This window comes from Phaseolus vulgaris, chromosome 4 (genome assembly GCF_051622355.1).
Source record: "Phaseolus vulgaris cultivar YP4 chromosome 4, ASM5162235v1, whole genome shotgun sequence".
Lineage (NCBI taxonomy): Eukaryota > Viridiplantae > Streptophyta > Magnoliopsida > Fabales > Fabaceae > Phaseolus > Phaseolus vulgaris.
Window position 1 is genome coordinate 44278716 of NC_143501.1, and position 22531 is coordinate 44301246.

Genomic DNA, 22531 nt, shown 5'->3' on the forward strand with positions numbered 1-22531 from the left:
CTCCTAAACTCAATGCATATCACAAATTGTTTGTTGATGATCTAAAAAACAACAATGCAAGTAACTCATCTAACACAATCTCCATAATGGTCAATGTAAAAGCATAACGTAAAACCTTAATTTTTTTTATAACTACATAACATACAAAACTAAAACAAGATCTTAAAATTACGTGATTCTAACAACATATATTAAAGGAATAGTATGCATACCTTTCTTTATAAGATATTACCCTTTAGTGCTCTAAAAATGAGATGAATGACTTTAGCCCATTCTTTCTATGAGAGATGGTTTTTCAATGCTCTAGGGATCCAATTAGATGAATGATAATTCAATGTTTCACTATCTTTAACTCACTATTCTACAATATCTCTTACTTGATGGATTTAGGGCAGAAAAAAACATTCGTACTTGTGAGGGAGAGAACATTTTTCAATGTTAATAGTTGATAATAGATATAAATCTTATTATTCTTCTAAGTCCATCAAATAACAATCATGACTAGGGAACTCCCGCTCCTTACCAGTCAAATACTATTTTATCATTCATTATTAATTTATTTACTCATTGACCCCTTTACTTAGTAAGTTGTGTGCCTCTTACTTGAGACACAAAGCCTTACAATCATCTGATTCACCATATTATGAAAACTAGTCAAGTGTTCAACAATTGAGGAATCATCTTTGTATTTCAAGTTTGGTAGCTTCCTAATCAGGAATGCCTTGTTCAAGGAGTTTCTAGACTAAAAAAACTTGCTTAATCTCTTCCATAAACGGTAAGCCACAAACTCATTAGGTATATGATGATAAACAAATTGATCTATCCATTTCCCTTATATCTATATGCTAGTTTAACATCTTATTCTTCAATAGAATCAAACAAGTATTTGCAAAATAAATAGTCTTCCATTAAGAATTTTCACATTGAATAATCGGTAGCATCCAATTTAATCATGGTTTCAACACTATCACCATCTCCCATCTTCATAGCACAAGACAAAGCTCCTAATAGGAGCTAATACCAATTTTTGGGACGATAAATAAAAAATAACAAGAGGAAGCAAAATTAATATCAATCCTTTCCTATATAAATAATAGAAAAAACAATGAATGCACCTGAGAGAGACCCAATATGAAGGAAAAACCCACATAATTTAGTCTAGGAAAAAGTTCACTAATAATTAATGGATACCACAAGTTCAAGTTCTCTTGGAACCTCCAAGAATTAACAAAAAAATATTATCCGCACTAACAAGGTGGATAACAACACAAAAAAACTCCAAAGATATCTAATGAGACAACAGAGAGAACCATATACATATGATAATTGATATAAAACCTCTTCTCCAAACTAGCTTCTCATATATATATATATATGCACATGACACATTGGTTACTCTTGTTTTCTTTTTCACTATATCTCTTGATAGCTTCTTTTCTTTTCTCACCAGAGACACTCACAGTTTCTCCCTTTCTATCTCCCCATGAAAATCCTGATATAAAAGGATGTGTTCTTTAAGGTGCATAATGACCTGGTAGCTCATAAAGAAAAACACCTCTCTTCTTTTTTTCTTAATTAAGTCAATATAAGTCAATAAATTAGTGACCACCTGATAAATAAGTACTTTTCAAAAATGCTATCAAATACATCCTTAAACAAAACTAGTACCAACCTATTCGTCAAGCAATGCTTTTCTCTGATGTCACGAGTATTATAATAAATATTTTATTGTAACATTATGTATCTTACAATAACATATGATATAGTTACAGAGAAAAAAATGCTATTAAATCTATGTTATAAATTAAACAACTATTATAATCTACCCTGAAAATAAAGGATCCCGTGGAGAAAGACTAGTTACATTACAAGTCTTATTCATCCACTACACTTCTTTATTCACACTGCAGTAATAATGTTGCTAGCTAATGAGTACTGACCAACTACTGTTGGTTTCAACCAAACACTAAACACACTGCATTTTTATTCACAAATTTTAAAGGAGGAGAAACATAATACTAACATACAACATATTATGCATTGGTCTTTTAGAAGCCACAACTTCTAACCCATAGGCTCAAATCTTTGATAAGCATGCAGATGAAGGCCACCATCAATGTGGAGAGTGAGCATAGTCTTATAATTCACTGATTCATTTTGGACAGCCAGCTTGAATTTGTAGCTATGACAAAGAACAGCAGCAAAAGTTTTCATTTGCCTATATGCAAAATCTTTCCCCAGACAAATTCTTGGACCGGCCTGCATTGTGATAACAAGTTGAATTTCAAAGTTTTTCAATTACTCATAAAAGCAGTGTGTTTTTACTCAAATTCTTAGTCCATCACATTCTTCACATATTGTCACTTTTTTTATATTTTGCATTTGCTAACCTGAAAGGCTGTGAACTTGAAAGAACTCTTTGGTTGGAAAGTTCCTCTTTCATCAAGCCATCTCTCTGGTCGAAATTCCTCTGCATCTTCACCCCAGATGAATTCCATCCTACCCATGCCATATGACTGATATGCTATAGAATCACCTTTCCTAATGCTAAATCCATCAGGCAAAGTTTCATCTGATAAGCAAAGTTTGCCATCCTGTATCATCACATACAAAATCTTTAGATAGAATGGACTCCTGAGGCCGAAAAGATTTGTCTTCTTCTCTAAATTGTACAGTTCAGAACATAAAGTACAATAATAGTGTTCCATTTGGAGGATAATTTGTTAGAAAATCAACTTTTGAGATTGTGATAAAATACATTATAACAAATTACGAAACACTTTCACTTCTAAAGTGTTGATGCTCTTTAGAGGAGTGAAATTTCAACATAATTAACCTTTCTTTTAGTTTTTTAACATTGGATTTGTAATGCATACAGTGCACAAGTTCATTACCAATGGAACCGCAGGGTAAAGTCTGAGGGTTTCACTTAAAGCTGCATGCAAATAGTGCATTTTTTCCAGGGCCTCATCGGTTAGGCTATCTGCAAGTTCATCAATATTACAAGTGTTCTTCAACTTTGTTACTTCTCCAACTTCATGCATAACTTTTTCTTGGATATGAGGATGCTTGCATAGCATGTAAAAGAACCAGGAAAGGGTAGCAGCTGTTGTATCTCTTCCTGCAATCACGAAGCTGAGAATAATGTCTCTTAGGTACTTGGGATCTGTCTCATTCAATGCTAGAAACCTTGACACCATATCTGCTTTTTTCTCCTGTCAACAGATTTGCGTATCAAATGGATAGCAAAAGTTTAATATCTATGTCCAATCGGTGTAAAAATTTATGGTAAAATTCAACAAACTTACAATATATAACAATTTATGATTGTATGCCAGCATATAAAGCCTTTACATTGTGAATGCTTGTACTATTTACTCTGATATAACAAGAAGTGTGGGTAAAAATTTTACTCACAGGAAAATCATATTGTGACTTTTGTACTTGCTCTATCTTAATTCTGATTAGTTTGTAAACAAAATTATCCACCACTTTAATAAGGTTTCCAAGTACTGCCTCTGATCCAATGTTGAGAAAACGTTTGATCTTCCAGAAAACATCAACATACCGATACAACGTTATAGCACTTGCTTCATCAAAGGCATTGGAGAATTCAGTGCCTTCTTCGTATGTTCCGTATATGGTGTCCAAGTTTACACCGAGGATAATCTTAAAGACTGAGTCTAAGGTTGATTTCATAAACAGATCCTGTCAATAAACACCATGAGATTAATATTATAGATTCTTTATTTTCTTTATAATGGACTTAACCTCTTTGTATCAAGCATGTAACAAAATCTTACTTGGAAGTCAACTGGATTATTTGACATAGCTGTTTTTGAAACAACTCCTGCAAGTCTTACTGCATTGGATTTGAACACTTGAAGGCTAAAATCTCTCACTGCTTTGGTGCCAATTTCATAGCTCGAAACCTTTCTCTGATGTAGCCACTTCTCGCCATCCACTGTGAATATTCCATCGCCTAAAAGATCTGTCAATTTCTCATAGTGGTACCAGCCCTGTAACACCACACGAGAATAAGAATTTGAGGCTCCACTATGTCATCATGGTCACCTATTTCCGATCATTGAACTCAAACTTAAATTTCAAATTATGGTACCATGATTAAAATAAGCAAAATCTTCACAGAAAACATGTAAGAAACTCATGATGTTGTTTTATCTTGATTCTTGAGTTTCCAAAGAGATCAAAAGGTATATATATGTTTGCTACAGGGTTAAAATGAAATTTGAAGGCAGAAAGATTATCGATCATATTGTAAAATTATGTTTGAAGTTCATTCATGAAATTTTCATACTCCTGTACTTAACTGAACCTTACTAGCAAAAACTAGGCTCTAGAATATGAATTTATTTGTAGTAGATTTTGAAATCATGCATATTCAGATAATAAAAGAGTGTTTCTACCAGAAAAATCTTTGAGAATTAATTAGTACCTTCGCATAGTTTGCAAAGTTTGTTTTGAGGATATATTCAACATTGACAGGGTCCACTGTGTAAACCTCACTCCTGTGAAACCCAAGCAACCGGTAAGTCTTGTGTTTTCTGGCAAGACTAGTCATGTAATCGTGCATACTTCGGAAGTTGAACAACAGGTCTAACATAGTTCCCCCAACCACATGGTACCTTCCTTTCTTGTGTATGAAACTTCTGAATATGATGAACACTGTTAGAGCTATAGCTGCAAAGGCTGCAATTGCAGACATTGGATCACAATGAAGTTCCAAGAATCTCATAATGTGAAGATGTTAATTAGGCTACTAAGTTTGGTCAGAGAAGATGAAGAGAGAGATAGTTGACAAAAAGATTATTATATGATCAATTTGCATGTGGAAAGAAAGTGGTTATTTGTAGTATAGGATAATGGCCATGAAGGATTATTATATGATCAATTTGCATGTGAAAAGAAAATGGTTATATATAGTATAGGATAATGACCATGAAGGTAGAAAATGTCGGTGTTGTTGCATCCTCACATATAATAAAGGTTAAATTACTAAATTTGTTTCTAAATTTCAAGTAGGTATAGGTATAGGTTCTCAAAGAGTGGTTTGATTTTTCTAAATTAGGTTTACGTAATTGTTTCTACAGCAATCATTTTAGGTAATAGTAATGGTTTTGATGTGAAGATATTTATTAGTCTGCATCAAGAATAAATACGTAACCTAATTATTAGTTATCTCAATTATTTTTTAATAAAAAAAATTAAAGATTAAAGATAGGCGTGATACATGATATATATTTTAAAAAATAAAAATTTAGAAAACAAAATTATGAAAAAAAAGAATTTTAAGAAGAAAATAAAATGTTATCAATATATTTAATAAGCAAGTGAAGATGTCGAAATCTGAAAAAAAAATCAACTGTATGATTCTTGTTAATTACTATTAATCAATTTAAAATTAATATTTGTTTATTTTGTGGTTTAATTTATAATACTAGAAGTTTAATATTAATTCCTTTTAAAAAATTTATTAACATTAATAGAGATTAATTTGTGTCATGATTCTCTCTTACTCTTTTATAGCATTTTTTAGCCTCTCACTTGGCTAAAAGAGATCTTTTACCTTTAATGTTTAAGACTATTTATGTATGTTAAGAGATAACGTAAATTTATATCGGACCATGCACTCATTGACGTACAATTTTTGATTTTTTTTTTTTAAATAATTAGTTTTAGCTTAAAATCAAAATTTGAAATATAGAGAAATATCAATTATAATGACCATATGCATATATCAAACACAAATGAGAATAGTATGCAAAATGATATAATCACAAAATAAAAATTTTAAACATAGAAATATGAAATATCTAAGATGTAAATGTTTGTTAAATTTGTATTAGGTAACAACACAAAAAAAATTTAAAACTTTTCACAAGTATTTATGTAAACTAAATGCCAAAAATCTAGAAAAATATTTAAAATATAAAAAAAAATAGTAAATGAAAGAATTTTGGAGATTTTGGTCACTCAATCCTAGGGGATTGGATGAGAGATTTCTCTCCTCATTCTAAACAACTTTTGTTTTTATTGTATTTCAATTCAAACTCTTTATAAATTACGAATGTTTAAAATATTTTTCTAAAAATCTATGACTATTATATCAAATGTAAAGACCACTGTGCTAACTTTAATGATTTTTACAAAATTGGATAAACAGTAGAAATAAAATAGAAACAAACACAAAAATACACGAAAAAATGATACAAAATATGTATTTGTTTCAAGCACTAAAAGTCCACTTATCGCTTAAACATAAATAAAATTGCATTAAGTTATAAGTAACTTGTTTCCTTAAAACACTCGCGTTATCGCTTTAAGTGAGAGTCTATTTTTTTACACTTACAACATTAGTCTTCCTCTCACATCAACACATTTTCATCAGACAAATAACGTTTAATTAGTATAAGAAAATCATTATATAGTAATTAAATTTAGAAATAAAAAATAATTAATTATTATATTAATTAAATTAGATACTAACATCGAAATTTGAAAAATTATTGATATTTAAAATGATTTTTACTATTAATAAAAATTTATAAAATAATTTTTAAATTGTTATCTAAATTAACTATCAAAGTTTTAACTATTAATATTTTAGTAGTCAATGATTAAATACCAACTTAAAAACTACTTTATTAATAATAAAAACTATATTAGATATCAATAATTTTTTTAATTTATAAAATAATCTATAATTTAATTAATATAATAATTAATTATTTTATTTATATTTTTACTTAAATATTAAATAATTTTGTAAAGAATTTCTTCATTACATTTTACAACTTAGCAACGGAAAAGTTTTTGTCAGTGTATTTGTAACCATTAATCTTGACAAAGTAACATTTTTCACAATAAAAATTTCGTGCCACCTCTTTCTGACTTTACATTTTATAGCAATATTTTTTGACATTTTTTTACAAAACTACATTTGTAAATTCTTTATATTAAATAGGAATAGATTAAAATGCATATTTTCATTATATTCACAACCTAACAGAGTTTAACATATTTAAATATTTTAATTTATGCTTTTAAAAACTTCTTTTAGTAATTTTAATTAAAACCTTACATAGATTAATAGACTTATTTATGTCACTCACCTCTTATAACTTATTTAACATTTTTATTAAAAATAAATATAATAATTTTTAAAAAATAAAGTACCAAAGTAAAACTTTTAAACATTAATAAAAAAAATACAAAAACACTAAAACATAAAAAGGATTAAAAGTAATATTTAGTTTTAAAATTTTACTATGTTTAACAATAATGCATATTAATTTATTTTGTTACTATATATCCTGAAAATATGTAATATAAAAACTTAATTCTATATAAAGCTCAAAATAAATAAATGAAAAAGTAATTAATTTATAATGATGGAAACGTAATGTATTAAAATAAAAAATGTAACACTAGAAGAAAATAACAATTTATTTATTGAAAAATTTCGTAGGTAACAGTCAAAATTCGTAGATAAATCATCATTACTTACTTATTACCACAAATCAAAATTTGTATGTAATGAGAGCGCAGGCAATTTACCTATGGATAGTGCGCGCGTGGATAACGAAAACAGTAGTTACCTATCAACTCCAGTACTAGAATTCAACATATCTTATTCAACTTATATGTAATTCAACATATCTTATTTTTTAAATTTTATTTATTATTTGTTTTATTTTTATTTCTAATTATTATTTACCAATATTACTTATATCTATTTTTAAGATTATTATTGGTAATTATTATATATACTATTATTATTATTAATATTATTGTTAATATTATTAATATTAATAATATTTATAATATTAATATTAATAATATTATTGTTAATATTATTAATATTAATAATATTTATAATATTAATATTAATAATATTATTAAAATTATTATATTAATATTATTAATTTTATAATGTTATTTATTAGTTATGATTATTATTTATAATTATTATTATTATTTATGAATATTAGTTATAATTATGTAATTACGTATATTATAATAATATTTTTAATATTATGTATATAATTATTATGATTAATATTATTTATATTATTAATCCTTTAAAAACTATTAGGATTATTTATATTCTTAATAAAAATATTTATATTAATAATAATTTTGAATTTATTTTGAATATAGATTCATGGGTAAAATTTGTGACTAATGTAAATTTTACTTATGCATAGAGAAATGAGAGTAATAATCTGTAAGTAAAGTTGAATTTACCTATGGATTTAGATATGTGGCTAATACACGTAGGTAAAACTGAATTTACCTACGGATTCAGATCAATTGATAATATCTATAAGTAATGTTGAATTTATCTACGAATTTAGGTCAATGGGTAAACATTCATCGTTAAATTTGATTTTTTTGAAAGGATGAGCATAGTGAATGTATATAATAAAATTTAACTACATGTCATATAGGTTACATTATCTCAAGAAAGATATCACAATTTCAATATGTTATAGTATTTCTTTTCTAAATTTCTAAATTGAGTTCTTTTTAGAAGTAAATAACATTAATCGGATAGAAATAACATGAGGCCATTACATATTATTAATTACTAATTCTATAGAAACTAGAAATTTAGGAAAAACAATTTATTATTGAGGAAGAAATTGACTTGTTGGAATTTCATTAATGGAAAATGGGGTGCAACCATTGGTATGTTGTTTGGAAGGTGGAAATGGTTTTGAATCCATTCTTCCATGCAAGAAAAAGGCTTGCTCGTTTCGATCTGACAATTCAATCAAATGAATATGAAACAACTTCCATCATTGTTAGTCTTGCATTAGGATTTTGCTGAACACATAATAAACCAATTTCAGTGCATCTAATAACTTCTTGCTCAGAATATGTTTCTTTTATAGTGGGATCTAATATCTACATTGTTTCATTCTTCCATTGTCTCCAAACCTAACAAATTTTGCATTAAAATTCTAAATAAGCACTGCAATTGAATCAATATAAATGATGAATGAAGATGTAACCTATATTAGTAGAAAACAATTCCTTTGATCCAAATTGTTGTATGATATACTCACATTACATAAAAGGCTATCACCGGTACCATGTGTTTGATCATAAGAATCTGTATTCTTTTTGCCACTAATAATTTCTAAAATCATCACTCCAAAACTGGAAATATTTGACTTTTCTGAAAAATGTCCGAGCATTGCATATTCAGGAGACATGTAACCACTAAAAAAATATAAATATAGTCAACATATTTTGTGAAGAAGTAACTATGAAATGATAGGGAATTTTTTTTTGTTTGAAACGAACTATGTTCCAACAATTCTATTTGTATTCCTTTGGTCTTCAAATTTGTTATGTAGTTATGTTTATTATTTTTTACCCATATTTTTGTGTTTTTGTTTCTATAACTCTGGATGACAATGTGTGCTCGGAGTGTTTGTTTGGATAACTACTTTTGTTGTGAGTGAAAAATCCTGCAGCGAAGTGTATGGCGGTCGTGGAAGATATGTTAAAATAATCGCTTGCGAAAAGTTTTACTGTGGAGTTAACCGCTATGTAAGTTAGGTTAAAATAATCGAGCTTTTGAAAAGCTCTACAGTAGAGGGAGTGTGTGGCGGCGTGAAAACTAGGTTAAAGTAATAGAGCTTTTGAAAAGCCCTACAATGCAGTACATTATAGTGCAGTGCAGTGTCGAACCTAGGTTAAAGTAGTTGAACGTAGGTTGCGTGGATACGTATTTAGATTTATTAACTTTCGGTGGTTTTAGGATTTTTTTTTTCTATTTACCTATTGTGACTTAAAAAGCTCTACAGTGAAGTTGTAACTGTGTAAAGTAGGTGAAAGGTTTTGGTGTAAGGTAGGTGAAACTGTATCTGTGCATATATGGTAGCGTGGAAACTAGATTAAAGTAGTTGAGCTTTTGGAAAACTCTACAGTACAATGCAATGTATGACAGCTTGAAAACTTGATTAAAGTAATTAAACTTTTGAAAAACTATTTAGTGCAGTGCATTGTATGGCAGTGGGAAAACTTGGTTTAAGTAATTGAGCTTTTGAAAAATTATATAGTGCAGTGCAATGTATAACGGTCTGGAACCTAAGTTAAAGTAGTTAACATTTTGTGTAAGGTAGGTTGCTTGTGCGGATACATATTTAAGTTTACTAACCTTCGTCTAGTTTTAGAATTTTTTTTCTCCTTGCCTATTGATACTTAAAAGGTTCTACAATGAATTGCGACCATATAAAGTAGGTGAAAAGTTTTTTAGTAAGGTAGGTAAAAATGTTTGTGTGCATATGTAGTTAGGTTTATTATTTTTGACCCATATTTTTGTGTTTTTGTTTCGATAACTCTGGATGACAATGTGTGCTCAGATTGTTTGTTTGGATAGCTACCTATGTTGTGAGTGAAATTTTTTGCAGCAAAGTGTATGACGGTCATGGAAGGTATGTTAAAATAATCCCTTGAGAAAAGTTTTACAGTGAAGTTAAACACTGTGAAAGTTAGGTTAAAATAATCGAGCTTATGAAAAGCTCTGCAATAGAGGGAGTGTGTGGCGGCGTGGAAACTAGGTTAAAGTAATAGAGCTTTTGAAAAGCCCTACAGTGCAGTACAGTGTAGTGCAATGCAATGCAGTGTAGAACCTAGATTAAAGCAGTTGAACGTAGGTTGCTTGTGTGGATACGTATTTAGATTTATTAACATTCGTGTAGTTTTAGGATTTTTTTCTACCTTCCTATTGCGACTTGAAAGGCTCTACAGTGAAGTTGCAATTGTGTAAAGTAGGTGAAGGGTTTTGTGTAAGGTATGTGAAATTGTTTTTGTGCATATGTTGTTAGGTTTATCATTTTTACCCATTTTTTAGGGTTTTTGTCTCGATAACTCTGTCTGCTGTGACTGAAAAAACTTTTCATATAGTGTACGATTTTTTGTGTAAAGTAGGTTAATGTCATTGAAGTTTCTGTGTAAGGTAGGCAAAAGTCATTAAGTGTTTGTGTCATCTACATTTAGGTCTTATAGCGTGTAGTTAAAACATTATTAGGGTTTTTAAATGGTTCCTGAATGGTTAGATTGTATTTAGGGTTTATTTTTTTTATTTATAGTCATTGTTCGACCTATTTAGATTTTATAGTGTGTATGGTGGCATGGAAACTAGGTTAATGAGCTTTTAAAAAGCTCTACAATAAAGTACAGTGCAGTGTGTGGCGGCGTGGAAACTAAGTTAAAGTAGTTGAGTTTTTGAAAAACTAAACAGTGCAGTGTGTGATGGCTTGGAAACTATGTTATAGTAGTTAACTCTCTGTGTAATGTAGGTTGCTTGTGCGGATACATATTTGGGTTTACTAACTTTTGTCTACTTTTAGTATTTCTTTTTCTACCTGCCTGTTGCGACTTAAATGACTCTACAATGAAGTTACAACCATGTAGAGTTTTTTTTTATCAGCAAAAGAATAAATAAAATAAGACACTTTAAGGGTGTCTCAACCCTTATACAAAACACCCAAAACAAGTTTCCTAACACCCTACCAACACAGGATCCAACAAATAGTACACTACAAACCAACCAAAATAAACCAGTCCAAGATATAGAAGCCCAACAAATACAGTTACATCTACCCACCATGAGCTCACACTCTCAAAATAAGGGCATGCACCACACAAATAAACAGGATCTTTGCCAGCAAGCAAAGGTGCCAAACCAAGTGCCAAAACTCGACACACCTAACCTACAAGAGGAACAAGTACACCCAAAAAATCCACCAAATAGATCACACCCTTATTACAGGACACAACACCCAACATCAAACAGAGTCTTTGCTGCAGGCTGAAGAACACCAAGAACCCAAGTGCCAAAACCAACCCATACATAACCAGAGAGAACCTTCCAGACCTACAAGACTCAGTCATAACCAGATAGATCTGCGCACACCTTCGACACCTTCCAAGCGCAACCCAGGCCACACACCTCAATCCAACCTTGCCAGATAAGCGAACCCGATGAAACCTGCACAAAACACACCACTACTACTGGGCAAATTCGTTAGTTAAATAACGCAAAAAATCAGTCTTTCAAATATCTCATACAACAGTGAGGTTCCAAACACCAATCTGAGTAGGAGAAAATGGCCAATATTTCTTTTACTGTGACCCAAGACCAAGTCTTCCTTTGTACCACAGTAAACACCTCCACTAAGTCCACCCGCCCATTCTCAAACACAACCCTATTCCTGTGATTCCAAATTTCACTAACAATACCTACCAAATGCTCCCCCAGCACCTGATAAATGTGTGATTCAAACCTATAGGATTGAACATCCTAAAATGAATTTGTGCATCATGATGTAGGGCCGAAGACAACCCCAACCACTCGAGGCACATACCCCAAATTCTCTAAGAGATCCTACATTCAAAAAATAAATGTCTTACCGACTCTTTTTCCACATCACACCATGGGCACCGATCACTTATCAAAAGTAAACAATGTCTCGAAAGATTGTCCTTAGTGGGGATGACATTACATAACACCCTCCAGGCCGTAAATTGTGTCGAAGGTAAGGTCTTTAGATTCCAGAAACTCGTGAATACATCCTCACCCTCGACATTCTCCTCCCCTAAGAGAACCTTATATGCTGCCTTCACAGAAAAGTTCGTAGAATCCACATCCCTCCAGATCCATTTATCGGGCTTAACTCCACCCTCTCTTGTTAACCTCTTGTTTTTCAACGACTGCATCAAAAAATCAGCCAGACTGGATTCCCACACAAAGAAGTTCCTTCTCCACCGCAGCTTCCACGACCAAAAATTATTATTCCAAGCCCCAGCCTGTGAGAGGGTACACCCAGTATCTAAGGAAATCGAATAAAGCCTAGGGAATTTATACGCTAGAGGAATGTTGTCCAGCCATTTATCCTCCCATAGCCTGATTTCTTTTCCATCCCCTACTTCCCATCAACCTCTGTCTTCAAAATCATTACCCCACCCCTCTGGGTACCATACCTTCCTAAGATCCCTCCACCACAACGACTCCTTACAAATCTGACTTTGAGATCTTAATCCCCTCCACCCACCATACTTAGACTCTAGAATAACCTTCCATAAACTTCTCTCTTCAGACTTAAGTCTCCAAATCCATTTCCCTAGAAGAGCCAAGTTAAACTTTCCTATGTCAATGAACCCTAAACCGCCTTTGTCTTTCGATTGACACACCTTATCCCACGCTACCCAAGCAATTTTCCTGTTCTCTGACCCCCAATCCCACAAAAAGTTTTTTTGTATCCTTTTCACTTTCCTCATCATAGTTGTTGGCATACAAAATAGGGAGACATAGAAGAGCGGTAAAGACGTAAGCACTGATTTGATTAGACATAATCTGCATGCCATAGAGAGGGATTTCCCTTTCCACACACTCAACCTATTCCATAATTTAGTGAGCATGGCTTCCCAAAAAGCACATCTCTTATGATTCCCGCCTACCATCACCCCCAGGTAACTGAAAGGTGCCTTCATAATGTCACAATTAAGAATAAAGGCGAAAATCATCGTCTGATCCATATTCACACTCAGTCCACCAACCTTACTCTTAGAGTAGTTAACCATAAGGTCATAGGCAAGTTCAAAACACTTCAGAATAGCCTTTAAATTCAATACACTTTGGATTGAGGCTTTGTAGAAGAATAAAGTGTCGTCTGCATATTGCAGCATACTCACCTTTACTCATTTTCCCCCAACTTCAATACTTTCTACTAACATTTTTTCTTCTGCCTGTCTAATTACCCCTGCAAGTCCTTCAGCCGCAATAAGGAAAAGGAAAGGTGTTAAAGGATCCCCTTGTCTTAGGCCCTTCAAAGGTTTAAACTCAGTTGTTGGGCTTCCATTTACTAACACATATATTGATGAAGATTCTAAGCAATTTTTTATCCATTCAATCCACTTACCATAAAAACCCAATCTTCCTAGCATGTAGTAAATAAACTCCCAGCTTACTGAATCATACGCCTTTTCATAGTCCACCTTAAACACCACACATTCTTTCTTTTTCCTTTTTACCTCCTCAAGGGTCTCGTTAGCCACTAACACGCTATCCAACAAACCCCTTCCTTCCAAGAACGCAGACTTCCTAGGGTCAATAACTTTACTTAGTACCCTTTTCAACCTTGAAAAGAGGATTTTAGAGATAATCTTATACACACAACCCACCAAAGAAATCGGTCTAAAATCATTCAGTTGTTGCGGATTTACAACCTTTGGAACAAGAGTAATAAAGGAAGCATTAGTACCTTTCGGCCAACTTCCACCCTCTACAAACTTTTGTACCACACTCACAACATCTTCTTTTAAAATGTCCCAGCAAAATTTTATAAAGCAAAAATTAAAACCATCTGGTCCAGGACTTTTGGAGCTGTCACAATTCCAAACTGCCTCCTTAACTTCCTCTTTAGATATAATTCCAACCAACATTTCATTATCCTCCCTAGATATACCCTTAAACTGAACATTATCCAATCTAGCAGTTGACTTCCCCCCCCCCACTAAATCTGACCTCAAAAAATTCCTTCACTCTAGCTTTTACTTCAGCTGGATCTTCACACCACTGATCTCCGACCTTGAGTCCATTAATTCTGTTTTGCATTCTCCTCCACTTAATACTTGAATGATAAAATTTTGTATTTAAATCACCTTGACTTATCCAACCCAACCTTGCTTTTTGCTGTAAGATCGCCTCTTGTTTAACTCTGACTTGCCCCAAATCAGCTAACAATTGTCTTCTCTCCTCTCTGTCTACCACACTCAACTCTCCCTCGTCATCTTTTCGATCCAGTTCTTGGACTCTCTTTTCCAATTCCACTATTTGTTTATTAACATCTCCAAAAATAGATTTAATTCCTTATGTCAAACTTTAACCTTTTCAATTTCTCTTTTAGAACGTACAAACCATTTCCCCTAATGTCATAGCTTACCCACTTATTCCTTACGAGTTCCTTAAAACGAACATTTTTTTGCAAAATATCGAGACATCTAAACGGTTTTGGACCCCAGTCGATGTTTATCTCCTTTAAAATTAAAGCACATGGTCCGAAACCGATCTCCCTTCCGCATACAATTTGCTTCCCGACCACTTCTCTAACCATTCAAGGGATACTAAAATTCTATCAATTCTGCTCTTCACTGTCCCATTAGGTTTATACCAAGTAAACTTTCTTCCCACCAGTGGAATATCAACCAGACTAGAATCTTCAATAAACTTATTAAAACTTCGTATTTCACTACTATAATTGACATTAGAATTTTGACCTCTTCTCTCCCCAACACTTCTAATAGAATTGAAATCTCCAGCTACACACCACAGTTTTATTGGGTGGTTTTTCCTTATCTCACTTATCTCGTCCCAAACAATTCTCTTTTCTCTTAAAGAACCGCCACAATAAACATTAGCTATTGTTATTTCTATTGGTTTTCCTACCTTCCATATTCCTTCAACAATTGAGAAATTGTTCCCACTTCTGTATCTTATCAGTTCAAAGCAATCTTTCTTCCACATTGTGATTATCCCTCCACCATTATTAATAGCTCCAATCTCAATCCAGTCAATTTCATTTGACCCCAAAATCTGATAACACCTTTCCTTACTAATATGTTCATATTTTGTTTCCTACAGACAAATAAATCCAACTTGCTGTTTTTTAATGAGGTCAGTAATATACTTCCTCCCAAACTCCTAATATTCATACTAATCAGTTTCATCATTAGCAACATTTCGCCTGCCCCAACCTAATCCCTCTTTCCCATTATCCCTTTCTTCCAGACTCTTTAACCTGTTTAAAATATCATCCTCGTTTTCAAAACGAGAGTATCCTACTTTCTTTCCTGAGTTCCATATTCTATCTGCTTCCAACTTCTCATCATTTAACCAGACCAAACAGTTTTTAGTATCATTATTAGTAAAAGCGGTAGAACTGGATACTAACCTTATGTTCGTTTTGTGGGATAGATCTTTGAGTCCATCAATACGTGTAGACCCCACCTCTTGTGACTTGTTGTTGCTACATTCTCCAACTTCCATCAACCTCTGTCCAGCACTGGGTACCACTGTAATTTGGCGGTAAATACACGCATTCCCCATAGGGCTCACAAATATGCCCCTAGAAATTGTTGTAGCCATGCACGACGGCCTACGGACCACCAGAGAGTATGCAGGATTGCTGCCAGATTCCGAGGAGGTTTCCGCCACCACCAAGTCGACGTCTCTGGTAGGCGAACCAAGCATGCCAAGGCACGACGGAGAATCTTCGTGTTCGGTAGCCATTCGAGCACTATGGGCATCGGAGTAGACCTCCGTACGTGTGCCACTCCACACAGACACCGTCGCTGCAAAGAAGGCAACCATGTCGCCGCGCACAGTCCCAACGTCGAGAGCGGAGGAGGAGACCTCCGAACAAGAGCCACTCCGCTCAGCCACCGTCGCCGCAGAGATGGCCACTGAACGTGCAGCCGCGCCACCCCGCACAGACGCCGTCGTCATGATAAGCCCCTCATCCCCGACAACCTCTACCGGCAGTGGGTGGTGGTCACTGTTAGGATGACCTAGGTCCATGTCAGCCCTACTTCCAACACCAGATAATTCAGTTTCACTAAGGATTGGGCCATTTTCCGCTAAACACACCCCCTCTCTAATGTTTGGAATTGGGCCCAATCACACTCAATAAGCCCAATATCAACAAATAAACTTTTTACCTCTATTAGGGTTTGCCTCTCACCACCCACCTCATTATGTGCAACGTTATAAACTGTGAACAACCCCTCAACTTCATCAACTACCTCATTAATGCACCCTTCTCTGCCACCTAAATCATCAATTGCCTCATTAATATGGCAATCATTTTGTAGCCCACTAAAATGTTGAACGTCCACGTCATCACTTCGGTCTACTACAACCGCACAAGGTTTTCGTTCCTCCCCGCGGAGAGGCACTTCCATCTCCTCCACCATCGTGTCCTCGCCCATACCTCCATGGAAATTTAAATTACTACCAAATTTTGACTCTTCCGATACACCACACTCCCTCCCTACGAAGCTTTCGAGTTCGTCGTCGTCAGAGTTGCTTTCCCATTCACCATAATGTCGTCTTGTAACTTTATTGACAGGTTCTTCTTCAATGAGAATTTGACACATGGTCTCATTAACATTCATACAATTTGTCCAACGAACCTCCCTTGCTAAAGGCAGTTTAATTAAGACTCTTGCAAATTCTAATTCTTCCATCACCAAAGTATCCTTATCAATTTCAACAAGTGTTCTGACCATTGACACAATACTTTCCAAACTATGTCTACTCCACAGATTCAAGGGCAACCCTCTAATACGAGCCCAAACAAAATTTTTCGACACCATAAAATCTTTCTCCCAATGGTTAATCGATTCGAATATTGATTCAAACCACTCTTTATTTTTATCTATGGTCTTTTTAATCAAACTCGCATCTTCTCCAGACAATAACACACAGTTACCTCCCAAAAACCGTACACGAATGAACTTAAAACCACCCAATATAAAACTTTTCTTCAAATCCTTAGCCATACTTGGTTCTACAGTTCTACCAATGAAACAGTTATCTAACCACTCCGAGTGTTGCACCTCTGCCTGAACGCTATTGGGTTCTTATTCATTTTTCCCCCTTACAACCTTTCTCCACAGCAGCAACATATGATAGTAACCAATCCCAACATAATCCAATCTCCTTTCCATATCTACGACATCTACCACATCTTGAAACTTGACAAAACCAAATCTTTGATTTTTATTATTCAATCTTCTGGAGATAAACACGTCAACGACTCTTACCCATCTTTGAAACACTCTCCACATGTCCTCCTCTTCGTATTCAAGAGGGAAATTTGTGTAGAAAAAGTTAACACTTGATTTCTTCAACCCATAAGCTTTCTTCCTCACGATGTGCCACTCTCTCTCTCTCTCTCTCCAGAAAACATTATCATGATTTCTAAGTGTTTATAACTAATTGTACGAGAAGTTTGTTAGTGTTTGATTACAAGGAGTTTAGGGTTTTTCATTAGTGTTAATGTGAGTTTATAAATTTTTGAGTGTGTGTGAATTCAGTGTCTTTAGGATGTTTCAGGGTTTGTGTGTGCAAATATGTTTAAATTTTTATCTTTATTTTTAATGTGTTTTACTCTTAAAATGTGTCTCAATATTTTCACCAGTTTTTTGTCCGGATAAGAATGTGTGCTAGGAGTCTTTGTCTTGATAACTATCTGTGTTGTGAGTGAAAAACCCTGCAGCGAAAGTGTACATTGGTCGTGGAAGGTATGTTAAAATAATCGTTTGTGAAAAGATAAACAGTGGAGTAAGGTGTTGTGGAAGTTAGGCTAAATAATCGAGCTTTTGAAAAGGTCTACAATAGAGAGAGTGTATGGTGGCATGGAAACTAGATTAAAGTCATAGAGCTTTTGGAAAAATGTACAATGCAGTACAATGTAGTTAGTGTTGTGTGAAACCTCGGTGAAAGTAGTTGAACATAGGTTGCTTGTGCAGATATGTATTTAGGTTTATTAACTTTCATCTAGTTTTAGGATTTTTTTTACTATTTTGAGAAAGATGCTTAACACATGCAAGTCGATCAGTTCACCCTTAAGAAATAGGAAACATCGGTTCGAATCTGATACCGATCAAGGGTTTTTTTCTTTTTCTACTTACCTATGGTGACTTAAAAGGCTCTACAATGAAGTTGCAACTGTGTAAAGTATGTAAAAGTTTGTTGTGTAAGGTAAGTGAAAGTGTTTATGTGCATATGTAGTTAGGTATATTATTTTGACCAATTTTTTAGGCTTTTGTCTCGAGAACTCTGTCTGCTGTGACTGAAAAGACTTTTAATATATTGTACGATTTTTGTGTAAAATAAGTGAAAGTCATTGAAGTTTTGTATAAGATATGACAAGGTCATTGAGTGTTTGTGTCATCTGCATTTATGTTTTATAGCGTGTAGTTAAAACATTATTAGAGTTTTTAAATAGTTTCTGAATGGTTAAACTTTGTTTAGCGTATATTTGTTTACTTATAATTATTGTTCGACCTATTTAGATTTTATAGTGTGTAATTAAAGTAAGTGTAGGATTTTTAAATGTTTATGACTAATTCTACGCAAGGTTTGTTAGTTATTAAAAGGAGTTTAGGGTTTTTCATTAGTGCTAAAGTGAGTTCATAAAGTTTGAGTGTGTGTGGATTTAGTGTCTTTAAAATGTTTCAGGGTTTGTGTGTGCAAATGTGTTTAATTTTTTATCTTTATTTTTAATGTGTTTTACTCTTAAAATGTGTCTTAATATTTTCGCCCAATTTTTTGTCTGGATTACAATGTGTGCTGGGAGTTTTTTCTGGACAACTATCTGTGTTGTGAGTGAAAACCCTACAACGAAAGTGTACGATGGTCGTGAAAGGTGTGTTAAAATAATTACTTGTGAAAAATTCTGCAGTGGAGTACGGTGTTGTGGAAGCTAGGTTAAATAATCAAGCTTTTGAAAATCTATGCAGTAGAGGGAGTGTTTGGGGGCGTGAAAACTAAGTTAAAGTAATCGAGATTTTGAAAAGCTCTATAGTGCAATACAGTGCAGTGCATTGCAGTGTGAAACCTAAGTTAAAATAGTTGAAAGTAGATTGCTTGTGTGGATACGTATTTTGGTTTATTAACTTTCGTTTAGATTTATGATTTTTTGTTACTACTTTTAGAAATAGTATTAACATATGTAAGTCGATCAGTTCGCCCTTAAGAATTAGGCAACATCTGTTCGAATGCGATATCAATCTTAGGCTTTTTCCTTATTCTACCTGCCTATTGCGAATTAAAAACATTAAAATCTCTACAGTGAAGTTGCGACTGTGTAAAGTAGGTGAAAGTGTTTCTGTGCATATAGGTTTTATAACGTGTATTATTAGGATTTTTAAATGGTTCCTGAATGGTTAAACTGTGTTTTGAGTTTATCTGTTTATTTGTAGTCATTGTTCGAACTATTTAGATTTTATAGTGTGTAATTAAAGTAAGTGTATGATTTTTAAGTGTTTATGATTAATTGTACTCAAGGTTTGTAAGTGTGTGATTAAAAGGAGTTTAGGATTTTTCATTAGTGCTAACGCGACTTTATAAATTTTGAAAGTGTGTGTGTATTTAGTGTTTTAGGATGTTTAAGGATTTGTGTGTGCAAATGTGTTTAAATTTTTATCTTTATTTTTAATGTGTTTTACTCTTAAAATGTGTCTCAATATTTTCACCCAGTTTTTTGTCCGGATAAAAATGTGTGCTAGAAGTCTTTGTCTTGATAATAATCTGTGTTGTGAGTGAAAAACCCTAAAGCAAAAGTGTACGTTGGTCGTGAAAGGTATGTTAGAATAATCGCTTGTGAAAAGATCTACAGTGGAGTAAGGTGTTGTGGAAGTTAGGCTAAATAATCGAGCTTTTGAAAAGCTCTGCAATAGAGAAAGTGTGTGGTGGCGTGGAAACTAGATTAAAGTCATAGATCTTTTGGAAAAATGTACAGTGCAGTACAACGTAGTTAGTGTTGTGTGAAACCTAGGTTAAAGTAGTTGAACATAGGTTGCTTGTGTGGATATGTATTTACGTTTATTAACTTTCATCTAGTTTTAGGATTTTTTTACTACTTTGAGAAAGATGCTTAACACATGCAAGTCGATCAGTTCACCCTTAAGAAATAGGAAACATCGATTCGAATCCGATACCGATCAAGGGCTTTTTTATTTTTCTACTTACCTATTGTGACTGAAAAGGCTCTACAATAAAGTTGCAACTGTGTAAAGTATTGATAGGTTTTTGTGTAAGTGAAAGTTTTTATGTGCATATGTAGTTAGGTTTATTATTTTTAACCAATTTTTTAGGGTTTTTGTCTCGAGAACTATGTCTGCTTTGACTGAAAAGACTTTTAATATATTGTACGATTTTTGTGTAAAATAAGTGAAAGTCATTGAAGTTTTGTATAAGATATAACAAGTTCATTCAGTGTTTGTGTCATCTGCATTTATGTTTTATAGCGTGTAGTTAAAACATTATTAGGGTTTTGAAATAGTTTCTGAATGGTTAAACTTTGTTTAGCGTATATTTGTTTACTTATAATTATTGTTCAACCTATTTAGATTTTATAGTGTGTAATTAAAGTAAGTGTAGGATTTTTAAGTGTCTATGACTAATTGTACGCAAGGTTTATTAACGTTTATTTATTTTAGAATATTTTTTTACTACTTTTAAAAAGATGCTTAACATATGCAAGTCAATCAGTTCACCCTTAAGAAATAGACAACATCTGTTCGAATCCGATACCAATCATAGGCTTTTTCCTTTTTGTACATGTTTTTTGTGACTTAAAAATCTCTACAGTGAAGTTGCGACTGTGTAAAGTAGGTGAAATGTTTTTGTGTAAGGTAGGTGAAAGTGTTTCTGTGCTTTTAGATTTTATAAGGTGTAGTTAAAACATTTTTAGGATTTTTAAATAGTTAGACTGTGTTTAGAGGTTATTTGTTTATTTATAGTCATCATTCCATTTATTTAGATTTATAGTGTGTAATTAAAGTAAGTGTATGATTTTTAAGTGTTTATGACTAATTGTACGCAAAGTTTGTTAGTGTGTGATTAAAATGAGTTTAGGATTTTTCATTAGTGCTAACGTGAGTTTATAAATTTTTAGTATGTGTGGATTCAGTGTCTTTAGGATGTTTCAGGGTTTGTGTGTAAATGTTTTTAAATTTTTATCTTTATTTTTAATGTGTTTCATTCTTAAAATGTGTCTCAATATTTTCACTCAATTTTTTTTTTTGGATAACAATGTGTGCCGGGATTGTTTGTCTCGATAACTATCTGTGTTTTAAGTGAAAAAAACATGCAACGAAAGTGTAGGGTGGTCGTGGAAGGTTTGTTAAATTAATTTTTTATGAAAAGTTTTGCAGTGGAGTACGGTGTTGTTGAAGCTAGTTAAATAATCCAGTTTTTGAAAAGCTCTAGTAGGTGGATTGTTTGGTGGCGTGGAATCTAGGTTAAGGTAAGAGAGTTTTTGAAAAACTCTACGGTGCAATACAATGTAGTGCAGTACATTGCAGTATGGAGCCTAGGTTAAAGTAGTTGGACGCAGTGTTATCACTTATCGAATTTCGGTGGCGGAATTCCCAACCACCGCCACAACAAGGCGGTGGTGAATCAAATTTCTCATGGCGGTCGCAATTGTCATGGCGGAGTGGTAACGGATATCGGAGATATCCAAAATATCGGAAAAAATTGTGACAGCGGCTACAGCGGAGCCTGAAGGAGCTGCGTGTGGCTGCTGATGAACAAGAAGGCTGCAGAACACCTAAACATAATTTCTAAGACACAAAAGTTTGGGCCAAAGGCCCATTTCAACTTTAAAATGATAAAAAACTTTAAAATTTAAATGAAAATTCCTAAAGTTTTAAGGCAAATTCTTCGTGCACCATATCAATTTCAACCTCCACCATATCAATT

At 33.1% G+C, this 22531-nt stretch overlaps 2 protein-coding genes across 4 annotated transcripts; both read right to left on the bottom strand.

The window, feature by feature from the left end:
* Positions 1 to 1678: 1678 nt before the first annotated feature.
* Positions 1679 to 5030, bottom strand: LOC137837715 (cytochrome P450 704C1). Of its 2 annotated transcripts, none has more exons than XR_016520419.1 (6): positions 4457 to 4891; positions 3804 to 4019; positions 3414 to 3708; positions 2895 to 3212; positions 2391 to 2594; positions 1679 to 2259 (listed from the first exon to the last, which is right to left on the bottom strand). XR_016520419.1 is itself a non-coding variant. In XM_068646816.2 (6 exons), the coding sequence occupies exons 1-6, from the start codon at positions 4754 to 4756 to the stop codon at positions 2065 to 2067; spliced, it is 1527 nt and encodes a 508-aa protein (XP_068502917.1). In that variant the 5' UTR covers positions 4757 to 5030; the 3' UTR covers positions 1679 to 2064. The 2 variants fall into 2 exon arrangements, 1 of the variants encoding a protein (XP_068502917.1); XM_068646816.2 differs by having other exon boundaries at positions 2895 to 3215; positions 3418 to 3708; positions 4457 to 5030.
* A 6273-nt stretch (positions 5031 to 11303) lies between these two features.
* LOC150028110 (uncharacterized) lies at positions 11304 to 17944 on the bottom strand. 2 transcript variants are annotated; one of them, XR_016520420.1, is made up of 2 exons: positions 15990 to 17944; positions 11304 to 12028 (listed from the first exon to the last, which is right to left on the bottom strand). XR_016520420.1 is itself a non-coding variant. In XM_090301352.1 (2 exons), the coding sequence occupies exons 1-2, from the start codon at positions 16613 to 16615 to the stop codon at positions 11746 to 11748; spliced, it is 909 nt and encodes a 302-aa protein (XP_090157478.1). In that variant the 5' UTR covers positions 16616 to 17933; the 3' UTR covers positions 11312 to 11745. The 2 variants fall into 2 exon arrangements, 1 of the variants encoding a protein (XP_090157478.1); XM_090301352.1 differs by having other exon boundaries at positions 11312 to 12028; positions 15990 to 17933.
* Between the last annotated feature and the right edge of the window lie 4587 nt (positions 17945 to 22531).

Coding starts and splice junctions, on each gene's coding strand:
- LOC137837715 (XM_068646816.2), bottom strand. CDS start 4,756: ATGAGATTCTTGGAACTTCATTGTGATCCAATGTCTGCAATTGCAGCC. Junction 3,709..3,803: donor ATAATCCAGTTGACTTCCAA/GTAAGATTTTGT, acceptor GTTTATTGACAG/GATCTGTTTATGAAATCAAC. Junction 3,216..3,417: donor AGTCACAATATGATTTTCCT/GTGAGTAAAATT, acceptor ATCTGTTGACAG/GAGAAAAAAGCAGATATGGT.
- LOC150028110 (XM_090301352.1), bottom strand. CDS start 16,615: ATGGACCTAGGTCATCCTAACAGTGACCACCACCCACTGCCGGTAGAG. Junction 12,029..15,989: donor TCCCACAAAACGAACATAAG/GTTAGTATCCAG, acceptor TGTTTTGTGCAG/GTTTCATCGGGTTCGCTTAT.